This window comes from Linepithema humile, chromosome 4, assembly GCF_040581485.1.
Source record: "Linepithema humile isolate Giens D197 chromosome 4, Lhum_UNIL_v1.0, whole genome shotgun sequence".
Lineage (NCBI taxonomy): Eukaryota > Metazoa > Arthropoda > Insecta > Hymenoptera > Formicidae > Linepithema > Linepithema humile.
The window spans coordinates 12,831,563-12,856,005 of record NC_090131.1 but is presented as its reverse complement, the minus strand read 5'-3'; the positions used below and the strand labels follow the sequence as shown (position 1 = coordinate 12,856,005).

Below are 24,443 nucleotides of genomic sequence, written 5' to 3'. Positions count from 1 at the left end.
TGCGATCATTCATAGATAAAAAATATTGCGACTAACAAAGGGTTTAATATTGCTTACGTAAAAATTATGTAAAAAGCTAAAATCTTTTTTCAAAATAAATAAAAGAATTAAAGAATTATTTGGGATGTAAAAATCAAATGTTCAAAGAAAATCTTTGCCTTCTTATATTTTTATATAAAAATAAGACTCGCACAAACCGGATTATTTCCTGGTATAAATGACAAGGTTAGATGTACATAAATATATTGTACATATATATAAATATTTAACGGACACATAATATCGATTATATATAAAAGTGTGTTAATGATGTAAATATGTATATTAATAATGTCAATGGATATATACACAAACATTGAAATTAAAAAAGTGTCACCAAAGTATACAATAAAAATGGTGCCGAAAAGCTTTGTGATTTTAATTGTTTAATCGATAGCTCTTCAATATTATTTACTTATTGCTACGAACTATTAGACGGCCTCCTCGTTTGGCACAAATGTTTTTCACATAAAATTTACCATTACCATACAACAATAGTGCAAACATCTTTATATTAATATAATATTGCACAATATCACAATTTGCGCACTATTGCCGCAAGATTGAAGTAAACAGAAATTCGTTTCCAAGGTAGATGACATCAAGAGTTCGAAGTCCTTTTCCAAAAGTAAAACGTTCACCGTTTTCACCGAACAGAAAGAATCTCTAATTCTTATGGAAAATTAGAGATTAACGGACACGTTTCTTGCCACGTGTCAGTGCGTTAAGATTGGTTTATAATAGCCGTCACCATTAACTTAGGCCGGTGCCGTAAAAGTTGAAAGATAGGAAACCCGCACTATCGTTTATAATCAAATTATAAACGATCAAATTATAAACGATAGTACGGGTTTCCTATCTTTCAACTTTTACGACACCAGTCTAAGTTAATGGTTACAGCTATTATAAATCAACTTTTACCCGCATCCTATATAAACAACAGGCTTAAGGCTGGTATTACATTTACGAGATAAAAAGACATAAGATTGCAGCATTATACATATCCACAGATATAAGCTATGCACATGAGTATATATTTATGTTTGCATCAAATTGAACGCATTGAAGAAATTTAACTAATTAGGACAAAAGAGTCGAAAAATTATTTTCATTATCTTCATACGTATACATATTACCTTCTACATTAAATTTCCATTTTCAATCTCAATATACAACGCATAGTCTGATATGAACTTTATTCACTCTATACGCAGCAAGTACGCGTGCATTTGTACTTTATCCGTAAATAATATAATTATATATATGATTCAGCTATATAGCGTACACTTTAATTGATAATGTTGATGTGAATCGAGATCAAAATTGTTATTTTCCTTCAATATTTGCAACAATATAATTTGCAAAACAAATATATGTGCGCTGAAATGGATCTGACAAAAGTATCAAATTATAACAGCATAAAAATCGCTCGTACTTCATAAATAATCATTTTAATGCTAATTGCGTAAATTTTGTAAATTACAATATATTCTCGAAATAGCGCGCAATGTCTCTTTTATATAGATTAAATTACTGTCAAAAGTAACGTGAGTGAAGGTAATTATTCAATCAAGCAACAACGCGTAGATATCTTTGCGCACAATGTTTTCTCCCGACAGCACACGCACATACTTAAAATAACATGTTAATGCAAGTTCCCGCGTGACACGGTCAAAGCAGTGAATTTGACGAAGATAGAGATAACCTTGTTAAAGTATGTCAGAGCTTCGCACAGTGCGCTATTTCGAGGTTCCACTGTACATTATTTTTTTTTTTTTAACAGTATTGCTTACTATCACATTGTATTTTTTATTATAAAGCTACGAATATAAAAAACGAAAAAAAGTCACACACACACACACGCGCGCGCGGCCCGCGACCTCGTTGATAGTAATATTACGTATAATTGTCCTCCTTGTTATTGGCTCTAAATTGATATACGTAAAGGCTTATTCAGACACAAGACACATTTGAAGCGGAATGCCTATTTGCAGAAAATTCAACCACAATTTTTCTATACGCAGATTGATACGGACTTAACGCATTGATATATGCATTATATATGCTGGACCCATAATACATTATTATCAGTACAGGTTATAATTTTTTTTTGTTTTTGATGTGTTGAAAATTGTGATAGATTTTTCTGCGGACAAGCATTCTGTTTCGAATTTGCCTGAATAAGCCCTTACGTATACCAATTTAGGGTCAATAACAAAGAGGACAACAATACGTAACATTATTATAAGCGAAATTGTATGAATTTTTTTCGTTTTTATTTATTTATTTTTTTTCTATTTTTTTATGTCCATAGCTTTAAAATGAAAAGTGGAACGCGATAGCAAGCAATGTTGTTAAAAAATAATTTTACAGTAGAATCTCGATACAGCGGCTTTGCCGAGTTCTGACACACTGTAATGAGGTTATCCAGATTTCCGTCAAATTCATCGCTATGGTCTCGCGCATGACTTGTATGAACACGTTCTTTCAAGTAAGTTGCAAAGAGAGAACATGCGCTCACAAGTATCTACATGTTGTTGCGTGATTAAATAACTACATTCATTCACGTTATTTTTGAGTGTCTAGCTGTGTGAAAGAGATGTGCGCTATTTCGAGAATACATTGTAATCAAAATTTACGTAATCGGCATCAAAATGATTATTAACGAAATACGAGCGATTTTTATGGTGCTAGAAAGCATGATATTAAATATTTTTATTTTATTCTAATAATATTAATGCTTGGAATAATAAGAATATATTTCCATGCTATTGACATATTAAATCATATTAAATCCAAATTGATATAAGAATATACGGAAAGATGATTTAGACTTCTGAGTACTCGCCGCTGCTGATTATGCAATTTGCGATGTTGGATTGTGACATCAGCAAAGTGACACGTTAGAATTGTTGCGTGCCATGTTTAAGTAAAAAAATATTTTGAAAATAACACTACTTATAGATTCCTTTAGCACACTTGTGTTATAAATTATACATTCATTTTACGGTTATTAACTGTCAAAAGAAAAGTTTTTAAGGATAATTTTACAAAAGTGCTAAAGTGATCTATAGTGTCCTTTCATCAAAATATCTTTTTATTTAACAATTTGCCATTTTCTTTTTTTAAAAATAAAATAACAATGTATTCTGGCAAACTAAAATTTATTTTTTTGTTATTACACACGTTATTTTGTTATTACACACGTTATTACACATGTTATTTATATCGTTAAAGTAAAAAGGTCAATATTAAAAATTTAATTTGATGTTAAATCCTAATCACATATATTGGAATTACATTGGAGTTACATCAGAGAAACTCAGAATAAAAATTATTTTTTTTAAATCTATTTTTTAATTTTTATATAAATATTTTATGAAATAATTTTTAAAAAATACTGTTTTTTTATATTCTCTTATTAAAATACTCAATAGCATACGTACCATATATATGTGTATATATATATATTGACCTTTTCTTCATAATACAAATATATATCTCATAAAAATATTGGAAAAATACAAGAAAGAAAGAAAAATAATAAAATAATATTATAATGTATGTTTTTTAGTTTTTCCAGATATATGATTATGTATCCATGTTCGAATTTGAGCAACACTTCTATTTTGTAAAACTGGATTGTTTAATTTAACGCGCAGAATATCTTTTGAAGATGGCAGTTTTGAATTAGATAAAAAAGTATTAAATTCTTTATAGACAATATCACGTTCATTTATGGTCCATCTTGTCCTTTTTGTTCGACCATAAGGTGACGCTGAAAAATACAGTGAGATTTTTTTATATGTTATCTGCATAATAAATATATTGTTTCATAAATTATTGTACTTACTACTACGTCGTTTCCTATTCTCATTTATTGACATGTCTTCTTCTGTAGAAGAAAAATCTGCTTTTAAATTTTTATGTTTTTTTGTAAATTTATTAGTTGAAAAATTTCTTAATTTTATAACGTTATGGCAAATAGTTTGAGGTGTCGACGATGGCAGAAGATCGCATGTGTGTATTATATTATTCCGTGATAATATGTTATTTTGTAAGGAAGTATTATCTATATTTCTTTCCTCACTTTCGACATTAACTTCATTATTTTCATATTTATCATCATTATTATCATCACTATCATCATTAAAATTCTCATTTTCTTCTTCAGTGCCTCCTTGTGCTGCTTCTAAGAATTGTGTGATGCGTATTATCTCTAGTTCAGGTATTGGTTGCCGGTAATGACTTTTGTGTATATTTTTATCATGCCCCATAAAATTTGCCAAATCAGTGACTTGATCTTCAGATAAATTCAAAGTTATACAACATGTGGCAATATGTTTACGCAGTTGCGTACCTCTCAAAGAACTAGGTAATTTTGCACCACAATCTTCAGAAAATGTACGTAATAAAACACATGCTCGTAAATACTTAAAGCGCTTCTTATTATCACTTGGAATGCCAAACAAAAATGGATTTTGCGGTGGTACTTTGGCGTCATCTCGATGTTTCAGGATCATTTGTAAACATTCCAGTAATTGAGAATGTAAAATCACTGGTACAGTACGCATTAGTTTACCACGAATTGAAAATATTACATATTTTTTTACAAGCTGAAAAAATTGACATTAGCTGCATTCAGCAGAACAAACCGCTTAGTAGCAATCGAACGTGATTGGCTCTTACTTTTATAACCAACAAATCAACAGTCGAGATTCAACGGAAAGTCTACAACTGTTGAGTCTGCTGAACGCAGTCATTGTCTCTTAAATACACATTTATATACACATATATTCTATAGTGATTATTATTATTATAAAATAAGTCACTCTAAAATAGTAAATAAAAAAAATTATCATAAAATTTAAAGTGTGTAATGTAAATTATAAATACAAACATAAATATAAAAAATATATAAAAAAATCTTTATACATAATTTTGTAAATAGTCTGTATAAATGAAATTCTTTAAAACTCATCAGAGATTTTATATATATTTTTTAAACAAAGAATCTATTTGTAGCTAAGTATCAATTTTTTTAAAATTTTTATAATAGGATTATAACATTTATTACCTTTTGCGAGGCTGATGATAATGATTTATATAATTCTCTGTGCGTATTTTCATTAATGCCTGTATGAGATTGAAAATCTTCAATAAGAACTCGCTCGATTTCACCAGCTCTACGTCTGTTAAATAATTGAAGCAATATAAGCATACTTTGTGCTAAATTCAACCAAGCTTGATATACAAATTCTTGTTTTAATTGATCATATGCTGTTTTTCGCTTTTGATGTAAATAATTATATAATTTTTTAATATCACTTATGCTTGGCAATATAATTTTCTTTTGTCTTCTTTTCTGTGCCTGAGTTTCCTCAACTACTTTATTGATAGTTGTACCATAGTCTTCTTGTAGAATTTTTAAAAAATTCTCAGCATTTTCTTTTCGTTTGTAATCATGAATTTTTATACATTCTGTAATAAATAAATTACCAACTTGTTTTAATAACGTGCCTAAAGAAGAGGCTGTTGCCGGTGCTTTGTAGATGTTGCAATCTTTATCTAATTGTGCAATTTCTTGAACAGATTTAATACAGTCATCGTAATGTAATGGATCATAAATAGAACTAAACTGCTCTAGATCTTTGTTAAACTTTTTCATTGTAAGCCAAAATCTTCCAAGTAATCGAAGACGCGAACAAATCATATCATGTTGATGTAAATGTTTATATTTTACCGCTAATTTATTTCCATATGTTATTAATAATTGATCATATCTTATTGAGCGTGTAACCAAATCATCTCGAAGTACAGGAAATATGATGTTTTTTAACACATGGCTTGCATTATTATGAATTCGACCAGTAATTTTTCTGCCCAAAACTTGTACTGCTCTAAATGCTTTCTTGCCACTGCATTGTGCAAAGTGATGTCTAATATTATTTTTTGTAAAAAATCCTTTGCATTTAATACAACATGTAAAATCAGCTGCTTTACGGTTTAGTTTGTTTTGTGGTCTTCTGCAAACGATAAGTTCACCATTATTTAATAATGGATCAGTATTGAATAAGAAATTGCCATTTCTTCGGATAGTCTCTATAATCTTTTTCCGTTCTAAAGTACCTATATATAATAAAAAATATATTCAAATACATCTCTCATGCTTATATCAACAGAATTAAAGAATGATAACATTTTATATGTATGTATACATGATTAATAAAATAATACAAATAATAAAATTAATATAAAATATCAGATAATATAAGGAACATTTACAACAAAATTATTATGTAAATTATATTTTCTTTTTTTACCTTTTGATAATACAGAAAATTTTTGTACTTCTTCTTCATTACGATGAACTATCTCTAAATGTCTAGCAATTTTACTTTGAAATTTTTTACAAAAAAAGCAAAAATTCTTTTTTTGTGCTCCTTTAGGTTTGGAAACAGAAACATACATATTTTCATCATCACATCCACGTACGCTTACTGCTGATATATTAATACTATCGCTTGTTTCATTTCTATTATTATTACTTTCATTTTGTTTATCACTCTTTTCTTCAATGTTATAATTTGTTATATCACTATCTGAACTTGGTTCATAATTACTATCGTTATCATCCTTTTCGTATTCTGGGTCAGTATTATCACAATTATCAGTACTAATATTATTGCAATTAAAATTTGCTAATTGAGCTAATTAAATAAACAATTTTCTTATTAATATTTTGCTGTGTAGAAAAATTAAATATTAGACATTCTTAAAAATAATATTCCACTTACCATCAATAGTATCATTAATATTGCTTTTCAAATTAGTATTAATATTAGCAGTATTTTCAACATTATGTTCTTCAGTACATTCAACGTCATTTACAATACAAGTAATATCACCATTGATATCACCATAGTCGATACCACTATCATTTATATCACAGATATTAGTCGAGTTGTCACAGATATTATTATTATCACATATGAGAATAACATTATTTAAATCTGTGAATGTAATATTTTCAAATTAATATAATATAATTAATAAAAAGAAACAAGATTATCAATCTTTTCAATAAATCTTTCTTATAGTAGCAGAATTTTTCCCAATATTATTTTGGCTTTCCTTTCTTTTATATACATAATTGATATTATCAGTAATAATTAAATCTTTTGCTTATCTACAATATAATAATTCTTAAAAACTGCTTCAATAACACATATCCTACAAAAATGATATTACTATAATAAACTTACTTTCATTATCAATATCGTCCATGAAATTAAAATAATTTTTGGTTATTTTTTCATTTTCATTCTCTCTCATATTTTTATTTGTATCTTTATTTTCATTTGTATTGTTTTCTTTATTGAGATCAATAGAATTTTCTGTGATATCACAAATTAAATCCAAGGTTTGATTGAGTTTAACTGGAAACTTATTATTAATCGTGTAAGTTTCATTGAAAATAAATGTATCATATAAAGTTTTATCGTTATTTTCATTTTTAGTATATGTATTATTTTCATTGGCAATCTTGTCAGTGCAAGATGTATCACAAATGCAGGTACTATGACTAAAATCATTGCTTGTAGTACAGCAGTTCCTTATATCTGGAGAATCATTAAATGTAATATCGGTTATTGTATTACTATTTTGTTCATTATGTGTAGTATCTTTTATAATAGCAAAATTTAATGTTATATTCATCATTACTCTCTAGACTAGGATTCTCAGTATTATCACAGTTTTCGACATTGCTCGTTGAACAATTTTTATCCTTAAGCATATTTTTTTTAACAATATTGTTTATCACTGTACATAGAGCTGTAAAAAATAATTAGATAATTGTGAAAAATGAACATCAATATATAATCTCAATATATCATCAATATATTATCTCTTTTGAAATCGAATAAATAAGTAACATTGCAATTAAAACATATATATATATATATATATTTATTAATATTATCAATATTGCATGTTTTACCTTCGATATTACTGTTGTTCATTGTGTTATGAGAATTATATATTAAATTTGTTTGTTCGTCATCAGCGTTATTCTTTTCTTTAGTATCACATCTATTTAACTTGTTGCAATTAGGATTGCTATTTAAATATTTCCTAGACACTATTGCTTCATTGAACTTTTCACCTCTGCTATCGAGAACATCTTTTTCAAATATATTAGATATTTCATTATTATTATTACTATTATTACTATTATTATTACTATGAATATTATTCTCTGTAAACAATATATCAACAATATCAAACAATATATAATATTAATGTATGTCATAAATATAGATCATAAAACTATTCATCGTAACTTTTCGATGCGCTCAATACTTAGAAGTATTAATCGACCTAATTTTAATTAAATCTACATCATATATACAAAAAACTTGACTTATTATTATAATAACTTACCCAAATTAATGTTCTTTAATTTAACTTGAGGTACATTGGAATTTAAATTTGTCGCAACATCCAAAAGACATTTCTTATTATCTGAAAATTAATAAATCTTGTGAAATCTTACATAGTTTAAGTACATATTAACTTTTCATTAATCATAATATCCAATAAATATACGAAATTATTTTTGTGTTTATTTATTTTTAATCATATTACTAAAATTTTTTATCCATCCTAATACTTGTCAATTTGTTTTTCACTGTTTCTTTATGTTCATATTACTTCAGATTTATGTATCTTTATGTATCTAATCTATTAACCCAGGTATAAATAAAAGAAAAATTGTTTCAAGAAGCAGTAGAAAAATATGGGAAAATTATATCTGAGAAACATTGCGACTATTCATAAATGAAAAATATTACAATTGACGAAGGATTAACTGCTTTACGTAAAAATTAAAAAAAGGCTAAAATCCCTTTCCGAAATAAATAAAAAAATTATAGAATGATTGGAATGTATAAATCAAATATTCAAAGGAAATCTTGGCCTCCTTATATTTTTATATAAAAATAAAACTCGCACAAACCGGATTATTTCCTGGTATAAATGACAAGGTTAGATGTACATAAATATATTGTACATATATATAAATATTTAACGGACACATAATATCGATTATATATAAAAGTGTATTAATGATGTAAATATGTATATTAATAATGTTGATGAATACATACACAAACATTGAGATTAAAAAGGTGTCAGCAAAGAATACAATAAAAATAGTGTCGAAAAGCTTTGTGATTTTAATTGTTTAATCGATAACTCTTCAATGTTATTTACTTACTGCTACGAACTATTAGACGGCCTCCACGTTTGGCACGAATGTTTTTCACATAAAATTTACCATTACCATACAACAATAGAGCAAACATCTTTATATTAATGTAATATTGCACAATATTACAATTTACGCACTATTGCCGCAAGATTGAAGTAAACAGAAATTCGTTTCCAAGGTAGATGACATCAAGAGTTTGAAGTCCTTTTCCAAAAGTAAAACGTTCACCGTTTTCACCGAACAGAAAGAATCTCTAATTCTTATGGAAAATTAGAGGTTAACGGACACGTTTCTTGCCACGTGTCAGTGCGTTAAGATTGGTTTATAATAGCCGTCACCATTAACTTAGATCGGTGCCGTAAAAGTTGAAAGATAGGAAACTCGCACTACCGTTTATAATCAAATTATAAACGATCAAATTATAAACGATAGTACGGGTTTCCTATCTTTCAACTTTTACGACACCAGTCTAAGTTAATGGTTATAGCTATTATAAATCAACTTTTACCCGCATCCTATATAAACAACAGGCTTAAGGCTGGTATTACATTTACGAGATAAAAAGACATAAGATTGCAGCATTATACATATCCACAGATATAAGCTATGCAGATGAGTATATATTTATGTTTGCATCAAATTGAACGCATTGAAGAAATTTAACTAATTAGGACAAAAGAGTCGAAAAATTATTTTCATTATCTTCATACGTATACATATTACCTTCTACATTAAATTTCCATTTTCAATCTCAATATACAACGCATAGTCTGATATGAACTTTATTCACTCTATACGCAGCAAGTACGCGTGCATTTGTACTTTATCCGTAAATAATATAATTATATATATGATTCAGCTATATAGCGTACACTTTAATTGATAATGTTGATGTGAATCGAGATCAAAATTGTTATTTTCCTTCAATATTTGCAACAATATAATTTGCAAAACAAATATATGTGCGCTGAAATGGATCTGACAAAAGTATCAAATTATAACAGCATAAAAATCGCTCGTACTTCATAAATAATCATTTTAATGCTAATTGCGTAAATTTTGTAAATTACAATATATTCTCGAAATAGCGCGCAATGTCTCTTTTATATAGATTAAATTACTGTCAAAAGTAACGTGAGTGAAGGTAATTATTCAATCAAGCAACAACGCGTAGATATCTTTGCGCACAATGTTTTCTCCCGACAGCACACGCACATACTTAAAATAACATGTTAATGCAAGTTCCCGCGTGACACGGTCAAAGCAGTGAATTTGACGAAGATAGAGATAACCTTGTTAAAGTATGTCAGAGCTTCGCACAGTGCGCTATTTCGAGGTTCCACTGTACATTATTTTTTTTTTTTTTAACAGTATTGCTTACTATCACATTGTATTTTTTATTATAAAGCTACGAATATAAAAAACGAAAAAATGTCACACACACACACACACACGCGCGCGCGCGCGCGCGCTTAAATCTGTGGATATGTATAATGCTGCAATCTTATGTCTTTTTATCTCGTAAATGTAATACCAGCCTTAAGCCTGTTGTTTATATAGGATGCGGGTAAAAGTTGATTTATAATAGCTGTAACCATTAACTTAGACTGGTGTCGTAAAAGTTGAAAGATAGGAAACCCGTACTATCGTTTATAATTTGATCGTTTATAATTTGATTATAAACGGTAGTGCGAGTTTCCTATCTTTCAACTTTTACGGCACCGATCTAAGTTAATGGTGACGGCTATTATAAACCAATCTTAACGCACTGACACGTGGCAAGAAACGTGTCCGTTAACCTCTAATTTTCCATAAGAATTAGAGATTCTTTCTGTTCGGTGAAAACGGTGAACGTTTTACTTTTGGAAAAGGACTTCAAACTCTTGATGTCATCTACCTTGGAAACGAATTTCTGTTTACTTCAATCTTGCGGCAATAGTGCGTAAATTGTAATATTGTGCAATATTACATTAATATAAAGATGTTTGCTCTATTGTTGTATGGTAATGGTAAATTTTATGTGAAAAACATTCGTGCCAAACGTGGAGGCCGTCTAATAGTTCGTAGCAGTAAGTAAATAACATTGAAGAGTTATCGATTAAACAATTAAAATCACAAAGCTTTTCGACACTATTTTTATTGTATTCTTTGCTGACACCTTTTTAATCTCAATGTTTGTGTATGTATTCATCAACATTATTAATATACATATTTACATCATTAATACACTTTTATATATAATCGATATTATGTGTCCGTTAAATATTTATATATATGTACAATATATTTATGTACATCTAACCTTGTCATTTATACCAGGAAATAATCCGGTTTGTGCGAGTTTTATTTTTATATAAAAATATAAGGAGGCCAAGATTTCCTTTGAATATTTGATTTATACATTCCAATCATTCTATAATTTTTTTATTTATTTCGGAAAGGGATTTTAGCCTTTTTTTAATTTTTACGTAAAGCAGTTAATCCTTCGTCAATTGTAATATTTTTCATTTATGAATAGTCGCAATGTTTCTCAGATATAATTTTCCCATATTTTTCTACTGCTTCTTGAAACAATTTTTCTTTTATTTATACCTGGGTTAATAGATTAGATACATAAAGATACATAAATCTGAAGTAATATGAACATAAAGAAACAGTGAAAAACAAATTGACAAGTATTAGGATGGATAAAAAATTTTAGTAATATGATTAAAAATAAATAAACACAAAAATAATTTCGTATATTTATTGGATATTATGATTAATGAAAAGTTAATATGTACTTAAACTATGTAAGATTTCACAAGATTTATTAATTTTCAGATAATAAGAAATGTCTTTTGGATGTTGCGACAAATTTAAATTCCAATGTACCTCAAGTTAAATTAAAGAACATTAATTTGGGTAAGTTATTATAATAATAAGTCAAGTTTTTTGTATATATGATGTAGATTTAATTAAAATTAGGTCGATTAATACTTCTAAGTATTGAGCGCATCGAAAAGTTACGATGAATAGTTTTATGATCTATATTTATGACATACATTAATATTATATATTGTTTGATATTGTTGATATATTGTTTACAGAGAATAATATTCATAGTAATAATAATAGTAATAATAGTAATAATAATAATGAAATATCTAATATATTTGAAAAAGATGTTCTCGATAGCAGAGGTGAAAAGTTCAATGAAGCAATAGTGTCTAGGAAATATTTAAATAGCAATCCTAATTGCAACAAGTTAAATAGATGTGATACTAAAGAAAAGAATAACGCTGATGACGAACAAACAAATTTAATATATAATTCTCATAACACAATGAACAACAGTAATATCGAAGGTAAAACATGCAATATTGATAATATTAATAAAATATATATATATATATATATGTTTTAATTGCAATGTTACTTATTTATTCGATTTCAAAAGAGATAATATATTGATGATATATTGAGATTATATATTGATGTTCATTTTTCACAATTATCTAATTATTTTTTACAGCTCTATGTACAGTGATAAACAATATTGTTAAAAAAAATATGCTTAAGGATAAAAATTGTTCAACGAGCAATGTCGAAAACTGTGATAATACTGAGAATCCTAGTCTAGAGAGTAATGATGAATATAACATTAAATTTTGCTATTATAAAAGATACTACACATAATGAACAAAATAGTAATACAATAACCGATATTACATTTAATGATTCTCCAGATATAAGGAACTGCTGTACTACAAGCAATGATTTTAGTCATAGTACCTGCATTTGTGATACATCTTGCACTGACAAGATTGCCAATGAAAATAATACATATACTAAAAATGAAAATAACGATAAAACTTTATATGATACATTTATTTTCAATGAAACTTACACGATTAATAATAAGTTTCCAGTTAAACTCAATCAAACCTTGGATTTAATTTGTGATATCACAGAAAATTCTATTGATCTCAATAAAGAAAACAATACAAATGAAAATAAAGATACAAATAAAAATATGAGAGAGAATGAAAATGAAAAAATAACCAAAAATTATTTTAATTTCATGGACGATATTGATAATGAAAGTAAGTTTATTATAGTAATATCATTTTTGTAGGATATGTGTTATTGAAGCAGTTTTTAAGAATTATTATATTGTAGATAAGCAAAAGATTTAATTATTACTGATAATATCAATTATGTATATAAAAGAAAGGAAAGCCAAAATAATATTGGGAAAAATTCTGCTACTATAAGAAAGATTTATTGAAAAGATTGATAATCTTGTTTCTTTTTATTAATTATATTATATTAATTTGAAAATATTACATTCACAGATTTAAATAATGTTATTCTCATATGTGATAATAATAATATCTGTGACAACTCGACTAATATCTGTGATATAAATGATAGTGGTATCGACTATGGTGATATCAATGGTGATATTACTTGTATTGTAAATGACGTTGAATGTACTGAAGAACATAATGTTGAAAATACTGCTAATATTAATACTAATTTGAAAAGCAATATTAATGATACTATTGATGGTAAGTGGAATATTATTTTTAAGAATGTCTAATATTTAATTTTTCTACACAGCAAAATATTAATAAGAAAATTGTTTATTTAATTAGCTCAATTAGCAAATTTTAATTGCAATAATATTAGTACTGATAATTGTGATAATACTGACCCAGAATACGAAAAGGATGATAACGATAGTAATTATGAACCAAGTTCAGATAGTGATATAACAAATTATAACATTGAAGAAAAGAGTGATAAACAAAATGAAAGTAATAATAATAGAAATGAAACAAGCGATAGTATTAATATATCAGCAGTAAGCGTACGTGGATGTGATGATGAAAATATGTATGTTTCTGTTTCCAAACCTAAAGGAGCACAAAAAAAGAATTTTTGCTTTTTTTGTAAAAAATTTCAAAGTAAAATTGCTAGACATTTAGAGATAGTTCATCGTAATGAAGAAGAAGTACAAAAATTTTCTGTATTATCAAAAGGTAAAAAAAGAAAATATAATTTACATAATAATTTTGTTGTAAATGTTCCTTATATTATCTGATATTTTATATTAATTTTATTATTTGTATTATTTTATTAATCATGTATACATACATATAAAATGTTATCATTCTTTAATTCTGTTGATATAAGCATGAGAGATGTATTTGAATATATTTTTTATTATATATAGGTACTTTAGAACGGAAAAAGATTATAGAGACTATCCGAAGAAATGGCAATTTCTTATTCAATACTGATCCATTATTAAATAATGGTGAACTTATCGTTTGCAGAAGACCACAAAACAAACTAAACCGTAAAGCAGCTGATTTTACATGTTGTATTAAATGCAAAGGATTTTTTACAAAAAATAATATTAGACATCACTTTGCACAATGCAGTGGCAAGAAAGCATTTAGAGCAGTACAAGTTTTGGGCAGAAAAATTACTGGTCGAATTCATAATAATGCAAGCCATGTGTTAAAAAACATCATATTTCCTGTACTTCGAGATGATTTGGTTACACGCTCAATAAGATATGATCAATTATTAATAACATATGGAAATAAATTAGCGGTAAAATATAAACATTTACATCAACATGATATGATTTGTTCGCGTCTTCGATTACTTGGAAGATTTTGGCTTACAATGAAAAAGTTTAACAAAGATCTAGAGCAGTTTAGTTCTATTTATGATCCATTACATTACGATGACTGTATTAAATCTGTTCAAGAAATTGCACAATTAGATAAAGATTGCAACATCTACAAAGCACCGGCAACAGCCTCTTCTTTAGGCACGTTATTAAAACAAGTTGGTAATTTATTTATTACAGAATGTATAAAAATTCATGATTACAAACGAAAAGAAAATGCTGAGAATTTTTTAAAAATTCTACAAGAAGACTATGGTACAACTATCAATAAAGTAGTTGAGGAAACTCAGGCACAGAAAAGAAGACAAAAGAAAATTATATTGCCAAGCATAAGTGATATTAAAAAATTATATAATTATTTACATCAAAAGCGAAAAACAGCATATGATCAATTAAAACAAGAATTTGTATATCAAGCTTGGTTGAATTTAGCACAAAGTATGCTTATATTGCTTCAATTATTTAACAGACGTAGAGCTGGTGAAATCGAGCGAGTTCTTATTGAAGATTTTCAATCTCATACAGGCATTAATGAAAATACGCACAGAGAATTATATAAATCATTATCATCAGCCTCGCAAAAGGTAATAAATGTTATAATCCTATTATAAAAATTTTAAAAAAATTGATACTTAGCTACAAATAGATTCTTTGTTTAAAAAATATATATAAAATCTCTGATGAGTTTTAAAGAATTTCATTTATACAGACTATTTACAAAATTATGTATAAAGATTTTTTTATATATTTTTTATATTTATGTTTGTATTTATAATTTACATTACACACTTTAAATTTTATGATAATTTTTTTTATTTACTATTTTAGAGTGACTTATTTTATAATAATAATAATCACTATAGAATATATGTGTATATAAATGTGTATTTAAGAGACAATGACTGCGTTCAGCAGACTCAACAGTTGTAGACTTTCCGTTGAATCTCGACTGTTGATTTGTTGGTTATAAAAGTAAGAGCCAATCACGTTCGATTGCTACTAAGCGGTTTGTTCTGCTGAATGCAGCTAATGTCAATTTTTTCAGCTTGTAAAAAAATATGTAATATTTTCAATTCGTGGTAAACTAATGCGTACTGTACCAGTGATTTTACATTCTCAATTACTGGAATGTTTACAAATGATCCTGAAACATCGAGATGACGCCAAAGTACCACCGCAAAATCCATTTTTGTTTGGCATTCCAAGTGATAATAAGAAGCGCTTTAAGTATTTACGAGCATGTGTTTTATTACGTACATTTTCTGAAGATTGTGGTGCAAAATTACCTAGTTCTTTGAGAGGTACGCAACTGCGTAAACATATTGCCACATGTTGTATAACTTTGAATTTATCTGAAGATCAAGTCACTGATTTGGCAAATTTTATGGGGCATGATAAAAATATACACAAAAGTCATTACCGGCAACCAATACCTGAACTAGAGATAATACGCATCACACAATTCTTAGAAGCAGCACAAGGAGGCACTGAAGAAGAAAATGAGAATTTTAATGATGATAGTGATGATAATAATGATGATAAATATGAAAATAATGAAGTTAATGTCGAAAGTGAGGAAAGAAATATAGATAATACTTCCTTACAAAATAACATATTATCACGGAATAATATAATACACACATGCGATCTTCTGCCATCGTCGACACCTCAAACTATTTGCCATAACGTTATAAAATTAAGAAATTTTTCAACTAATAAATTTACAAAAAAACATAAAAATTTAAAAGCAGATTTTTCTTCTACAGAAGAAGACATGTCAATAAATGAGAATAGGAAACGACGTAGTAGTAAGTACAATAATTTATGAAACAATATATTTATTATGCAGATAACATATAAAAAAATCTCACTGTATTTTTCAGCGTCACCTTATGGTCGAACAAAAAGGACAAGATGGACCATAAATGAACGTGATATTGTCTATAAAGAATTTAATACTTTTTTATCTAATTCAAAACTGCCATCTTCAAAAGATATTCTGCGCGTTAAATTAAACAATCCAGTTTTACAAAATAGAAGTGTTGCTCAAATTCGAACATGGATACATAATCATATATCTGGAAAAACTAAAAAACATACATTATAATATTATTTTATTATTTTTCTTTCTTTCTTGTATTTTTCCAATATTTTTATGAGATATATATTTGTATTATGAAGAAAAGGTCAATATATATATATACACATATATATGGTACGTATGCTATTGAGTATTTTAATAAGAGAATATAAAAAAACAGTATTTTTTAAAAATTATTTCATAAAATATTTATATAAAAATTAAAAAATAGATTTAAAAAAAATAATTTTTATTCTGAGTTTCTCTGATGTAACTCCAATGTAATTCCAATATATGTGATTAGGATTTAACATCAAATTAAATTTTTAATATTGACCTTTTTACTTTAACGATATAAATAACATGTGTAATAACGTGTGTAATAACAAAATAACGTGTGTAATAACAAAAAAATAAATTTTAGTTTGCCAGAATACATTGTTATTTTATTTTTAAAAAAAGAAAATGGCAAATTGTTAAATAAAAAGATATTTTGATGAAAGGACACTATAGATCACTTTAGCACTTTTGTAAAATTATCCTTAAAAACTTTTCTTTTGACAGTTAATAACCGTAAAATGAATGTATAATTTATAACACAAGTGTGCTAAAGGAATCTATAAGTAGTGTTATTTTCAAAATATTTTTTTACTTAAACATGGCACGCAACAATTCTAACGTGTCACTTTGCTGATGTCACAATCCAACATCGCAAATTGCATAATCAGCAGCGGCGAGTACTCAGAAGTCTAAATCATCTTTCCGTATATTCTTATATCAATTTGGATTTAATATGATTTAATATGTCAATAGCATGGAAATATATTCTTATTATTCCAAGCATTAATATTATTAGAATAAAATAAAAATATTTAATATCATGCTTTCTAGCACCATAAAAATCGCTCGTATTTCGTTAATAATCATTTTGATGCCGATTACGTAAATTTTGATTACAATGTATTCTCGAAATAGCGCACATCTCTTTCACACAGCTAGACACTCAAAAATAACGTGAATGAATGTAGTTATTTAATCACGCAACAACATGTAGATACTTGTGAGCGCATGTTCTCTCTTTGCAACTTACTTGAAAGAACGTGTTCATACAAGTCATGCGCGAGACCATAGCGATGAATTTGACGGAAATCTGGATAACCTCATTACAGTGTGTCAGAACTCGGCAAAGCCGCTGTATCGAGATTCTACTGTAAAATTATTTTTTAACAACATTGCTTGCTATCGCGTTCCACTTTTCATTTTAAAGCTATGGACATAAAAAAATAGAAAAAAAATAAATAAATAAAAACGAAAAAAATTCATACAATTTCGCTTATAATAATGTTACGTATTGTTGTCCTCTTTGTTATTGACCCTAAATTGGTATACGTAAGGGCTTATTCAGGCAAATTCGAAACAGAATGCTTGTCCGCAGAAAAATCTATCACAATTTTCAACACATCAAAAACAAAAAAAAATTATAACCTGTACTGATAATAATGTATTATGGGTCCAGCATATATAATGCATATATCAATGCGTTAAGTCCGTATCAATCTGCGTATAGAAAAATTGTGGTTGAATTTTCTGCAAATAGGCATTCCGCTTCAAATGTGTCTTGTGTCTGAATAAGCCTTTACGTATATCAATTTAGAGCCAATAACAAGGAGGACAATTATACGTAATATTACTATCAACGAGGTCGCGGGCCGCGCGCGCGTGTGTGTGTGTGTGACTTTTTTTCGTTTTTTATATTCGTAGCTTTATAATAAAAAATACAATGTGATAGTAAGCAATACTGTTAAAAAAAAAAAAAATAATGTACAGTGGAACCTCGAAATAGCGCACTGTGCGAAGCTCTGACATACTTTAACAAGGTTATCTCTATCTTCGTCAAATTCACTGCTTTGACCGTGTCACGCGGGAACTTGCATTAACATGTTATTTTAAGTATGTGCGTGTGCTGTCGGGAGAAAACATTGTGCGCAAAGATATCTACGCGTTGTTGCTTGATTGAATAATTACCTTCACTCACGTTACTTTTGACAGTAATTTAATCTATATAAAAGAGACATTGCGCGCTATTTCGAGAATATATTGTAATTTACAAAATTTACGCAATTAGCATTAAAATGATTATTTATGAAGTACGAGCGATTTTTATGCTGTTATAATTTGATACTTTTGTCAGATCCATTTCAGCGCACATATATTTGTTTTGCAAATTATATTGTTGCAAATATTGAAGGAAAATAACAATTTTGATCTCGATTCACATCAACATTATCAATTAAAGTGTACGCTATATAGCTGAATCATATATATAATTATATTATTTACGGATAAAGTACAAATGCACGCGTACTTGCTGCGTATAGAGTGAATAAAGTTCATATCAGACTATGCGTTGTATATTGAGATTGAAAATGGAAATTTAATGTAGAAGGTAATATGTATACGTATGAAGATAATGAAAATAATTTTTCGACTCTTTTGTCCTAATTAGTTAAATTTCTTCAATGCGTTCAATTTGATGCAAACATAAATATATACTCATGTGCATAGCTTATATCTGTGGATATGTATAATGCTGCAATCTTATGTCTTTTTATCTCGTAAATGTAATACCAGCCTTAAGCCTGTTGTTTATATAGGATGCGGGTAAAAGTTGATTTATAATAGCTGTAACCATTAACTTAGACTGGTGTCGTAAAAGTTGAAAGATAGGAAACCCGTACTATCGTTTATAATTTGATCGTTTATAATTTGATTATAAACGATAGTGCGGGTTTCCTATCTTTCAACTTTTACGGCACCGGCCTAAGTTAATGGTGACGGCTATTATAAACCAATCTTAACGCACTGACACGTGGCAAGAAACGTGTCCGTTAATCTCTAATTTTCCATAAGAATTAGAGATTCTTTCTGTTCGGTGAAAACGGTGAACGTTTTACTTTTGGAAAAGGACTTCGAACTCTTGATGTCATCTACCTTGGAAACGAATTTCTGTTTACTTCAATCTTGCGGCAATAGTGCGCAAATTGTGATATTGTGCAATATTATATTAATATAAAGATGTTTGCACTATTGTTGTATGGTAATGGTAAATTTTATGTGAAAAACATTTGTGCCAAACGAGGAGGCCGTCTAATAGTTCGTAGCAATAAGTAAATAATATTGAAGAGCTATCGATTAAACAATTAAAATCACAAAGCTTTTCGGCACCATTTTTATTGTATACTTTGGTGACACTTTTTTAATTTCAATGTTTGTGTATATATCCATTGACATTATTAATATACATATTTACATCATTAACACACTTTTATATATAATCGATATTATGTGTCCGTTAAATATTTATATATATGTACAATATATTTATGTACATCTAACCTTGTCATTTATACCAGGAAATAATCCGGTTTGTGCGAGTCTTATTTTTATATAAAAATATAAGAAGGCAAAGATTTTCTTTGAACATTTGATTTTTACATCCCAAATAATTCTTTAATTCTTTTATTTATTTTGAAAAAAGATTTTAGCTTTTTACATAATTTTTACGTAAGCAATATTAAACCCTTTGTTAGTCGCAATATTTTTTATCTATGAATGATCGCAATGCTTCTCACAGATATAATTTTTCTATAATTTTCCACTGCTTCTTGAAACAATTTTTCTTTCATTTGCACTTGGTTTAATAGACTATAGTCTAAAGTGCATAAAGAAATAGTACATGGAGAACAAATTGACAAGTATTAGAATGGATTAAAAAAATGTTACTGTGACTTAAAATAAATAAACACAAAAATAATTTCAACATATATCTATTGCGACTAACGGAAGGTTAATAATAAACTGTATGTAAGATTTTACAATGTTTATTAATTTTCAGATGACAAAAAATGTCTTTTGGATGTTGCAGCAAATTAAATACCGTATCTCAAGTAAAATTAAAGAATATTTATTTGGGTAAAATATTATAGTAATAAACAAAATTTTTTGTATATGTAGTATTGTGATGTAGATTTGCAATTAAAATTATGTCAGCTGGCTATACAGTTAAGCATACTTCTAGGTATATTGAGCACATCAAAAAATTATGGATGAATAAATAGTTACATGATTTATGACATACATTAACGATGTTATATATTTTTTTATGTTGATATATTGCAGAAGGTAATATACATATGAATAATAATAATAATTATGAGATATTATTTAATATATTTGAAAAAGATAGCAGAGGTGAAAAGTTTAATAGGTAATAGTGTCTAAGATGTGTTTAAATAGCAATCCTGCAATGATTAAAACAAGTTAAATAGATGTGATACTGAAGAAAAAAATAATACTGATGATGAATAAACAAATTTAATACATAATTCTTATAATATAATGAACAACAATAGTAATGAAGGTAAAGTATGCACAAATAAATATATGTTTTAATAATATACTCGATGCAATGTTACATATTTACTCTATTTCAAAATTGAGAATAAGTTTTTAGATCTTGAACTTTTTTTAGTATTATATAATAATGTTTATTTTTCATAATTATCTAATAATTTTTTTACAGCTCTATGTACGATGATAAACAATATTGCTGAAAAAAATATACTTTGAGATAACAATTATTCAACGAACAATGTCGAAAACTGATAATGCGGAGAATCCAAGTCATATAGAGAATAATGATGAATATGCCATGTTAAATTTTGCTATCATAAAGGAGAGTATATATAATGAGCAAAATAATAATATAATAACTGATGTTACATTTAATGATTCTCCAGATGTAAAAAAGTGCTGTGTTACAAGCAATTATTTAGTTATAGACAGGAATTAACTTGCATTTGTGATACATCTTGCACTGACAAGATTGCTAATAGAAATAATACATATGCTAAAAATGATAATAATGATACAATTTTATGTGATGTACTTATTTTTGATGGAAAAATTAACTCTATTGATATAAGTCTATTATAATTATAAGATTCTATTATAAGTCTATTATAAGTTTATTATAAGATTCTATTATAAGTCTATTATAAGTTTATTATAAGATTCTATATATAAATCTATTATAATAAGATTCCAGTTATATTCGCGCGCGCGCGGTCAAACCTTTGATCTAATTTATAATATTACAAAAAATTCTATTGGTAAAGAGGACAATGCAAATAAAAATAAGCGTACAAATAAAAGTATGAAAAGGAATAAGAGTTAAAAAATGACCAAGAATAATTTTAGTTTATGGATGATATTGATAACGAAAATAAGTTTAAAAATAGTTTTTTTAAGAATTATTATTTTGTAGATAAACAAAATATTTAGGTTATTACTTCTTGATAATATCAAATGCACATATAAAAAGATAACAGCAGCAGTGATATTGAGAGAAATTCTGATATTATAAGAAATGACAAATATTAAAAATGTAAAACATGAAGTTTCTTTATATATTCATAATTATAAATTTAAAAAAAAATTAAAACAATGTTTTTGAATAAAATATTAAAGATATTGAAAAAATTTGAATAAATATTTTAAAAATTATTTTTTATCACTATATGTAAGATCTCACAGAATTAATGAATTAAATCTTAATTAAATTTTAAACTTAAGTAAATTATTTTTAAGAATATATAATATTTTTAATTTGTTTTCTACACAACAAAATGTAATAAAAAAATTTTATTTAATTAACTCAATTAGCAAATTTTAATTGTGATAATATTAGTACTGATAATTTATTATGTTGACTGTAATATTACCGATCTAGAAAGAATATAAAAAGGATAATAGTCATTGTTATCCAAGTTCCGATAGTGATATAACAAATTATAACATTGAAGAAAAGAATGATAAACAAAATAAAAGTAATAATAATCAACATACAGTAAGCATACATGAATATAATGATGAAAATATGTACGTTTCTGTCTTCAAGTATAATTTTTTGTAAATTTATTAGTTGAAAAATTTCTTAATTTTATAATGTATGCCAAATAGTTTGGATGTTGATGATGTTAAAAGATAGCATGTATGTGTTATATTTTCCTGTGATATGTCACTTTGAAAGTAAGTGTTATCTGTTTTTTTCCTCATTTTTGACATTAAATTCAGCGTTAGAATTTTCAGTATTTTCATCATTATTATCACTGTCAACATTAATATTCTCATTTTCTTCTTTAGTTAATAAATTTGTATACAAATAAAATTCTTTAAAATTTATCAGATATTTTGCAATATATGTTTCTTAAGCAAATAATCTATTTGTAACTAAGTATTAAATAAATAAATTTTTTTCAATTTCTGCAATAGAATTATAACTTTTATTACCTTTTGCAGAGCTGATTATAATAATTTATATAGTTCTTTGTGCATATTTTTATTAAGGTAAAAGACCCAGTGTTCGGACAGATTTATTTTTATTGTTTATATTGTAGAAATTATTAATATTTCACTGACTGTCCGAACATTAGGACATGTCCGAACACTGAGTCTTTTCTTATCTTAATGCCTGTATGAGATTGAAAATCTTCAATCTCGATTTCAATCTTCAGTCTTCAGTCAATCTTCAGTCTCGATTTACGATTAGCTCTACGTCTGTTAAATAATTGAAGCAGTATGAGTATACTTTATGTACTAAATGCAACCAAGCTTGATATACAAACCTTTGTTTTAATTGATCAACACAGTTTTTCATTTTTTATGCAAATTATCATCATATAATAGCTGTTACTCTATGACAATAATTAATACATTTCTGGGTGTATTTCCTGGCAATTTTTAGGATTTTTGAACTTATGGTGTTTTTCAAGACTATTAATATAGGCAGTTCTCAGGACTAATGGAATACATTGTGTCCTGAAAACTGCTTATATATATATCAATAACCCTTTTGGATTAATGGTGTTTTTCAAGACCTTTCATATAGTCCCGAAAACTGCCTATATACATATCAAAAGTCTTGAAAAATACCATTCAATCCAAAAGTCCTGAAAAGTGCGATAAAATATATTAATAAGTATATTTTCGATACTATCAGCAATATCAAAAAAATTCAAGTTGGATATGTATTATTAAAGAAAGTACTACAAAATACGAAGAAAAAAACATAAGGTTTGAAAATGTCCTGAAATCTGCCCTTTTACAAACATATATATATATATATATATATATATATATATATATATACAGGGTGATTCGAAATAACCTGATGTCCTTGAAATGTCATATTTTTGAACGAATTCTAAGACGATTTTTCCTTTTGCAAAATTTTGTCCGAAGCTTAGTTTTCGAGTTATAACGAAAAATAGTTCGCTACTTACGAGTCCGATACAACGGGC

The 24,443-nt window shown here is 27.0% G+C and overlaps 2 protein-coding genes and 1 long non-coding RNA gene across 3 annotated transcripts; 2 read left to right on the top strand and 1 right to left on the bottom strand.

The window, feature by feature from the left end:
* Window positions 1-2,975: 2,975 nt before the first annotated feature.
* LOC136999252 (uncharacterized) lies at window positions 2,976-8,338 on the bottom strand. Its single transcript, XM_067352827.1, has 2 exons — window positions 3,893-8,338; window positions 2,976-3,817 (listed from the first exon to the last, which is right to left on the bottom strand). Exons 1-2 carry the CDS (start codon window positions 4,611-4,613, stop codon window positions 3,594-3,596), a joined length of 945 nt encoding a protein of 314 aa, XP_067208928.1. The 5' UTR covers window positions 4,614-8,338; the 3' UTR covers window positions 2,976-3,593.
* Window positions 8,339-10,651: 2,313 nt separating this feature from the next.
* Window positions 10,652-12,365, top strand: LOC136999255 (uncharacterized). Its single transcript, XR_010889607.1, has 2 exons — window positions 10,652-11,382; window positions 12,137-12,365. It is a non-coding gene; the product is annotated as an uncharacterized lncRNA (long non-coding RNA).
* A 15-nt stretch (window positions 12,366-12,380) lies between these two features.
* On the top strand, window positions 12,381-17,727 carry LOC136999254 (uncharacterized). The gene is made up of 2 exons (XM_067352828.1): window positions 12,381-16,810; window positions 16,886-17,727. Exons 1-2 carry the CDS (start codon window positions 16,090-16,092, stop codon window positions 17,107-17,109), a joined length of 945 nt encoding a protein of 314 aa, XP_067208929.1. The 5' UTR covers window positions 12,381-16,089; the 3' UTR covers window positions 17,110-17,727.
* Window positions 17,728-24,443: the final 6,716 nt, after the last annotated feature.

Bases quoted from the DNA above. Each gene is read 5' to 3' on its own strand.
- LOC136999252 (XM_067352827.1), bottom strand. From the start codon at position 4,613: ATGCGTACTGTACCAGTGATTTTACATTCTCAATTACTGGAATGTTTA. The intron at 3,818-3,892 runs GTAAGTACAATA...TGTATTTTTCAG, and splicing joins GAATAGGAAACGACGTAGTA to CGTCACCTTATGGTCGAACA.
- LOC136999254 (XM_067352828.1), top strand. From the start codon at position 16,090: ATGCGTACTGTACCAGTGATTTTACATTCTCAATTACTGGAATGTTTA. The intron at 16,811-16,885 runs GTAAGTACAATA...TGTATTTTTCAG, and splicing joins GAATAGGAAACGACGTAGTA to CGTCACCTTATGGTCGAACA.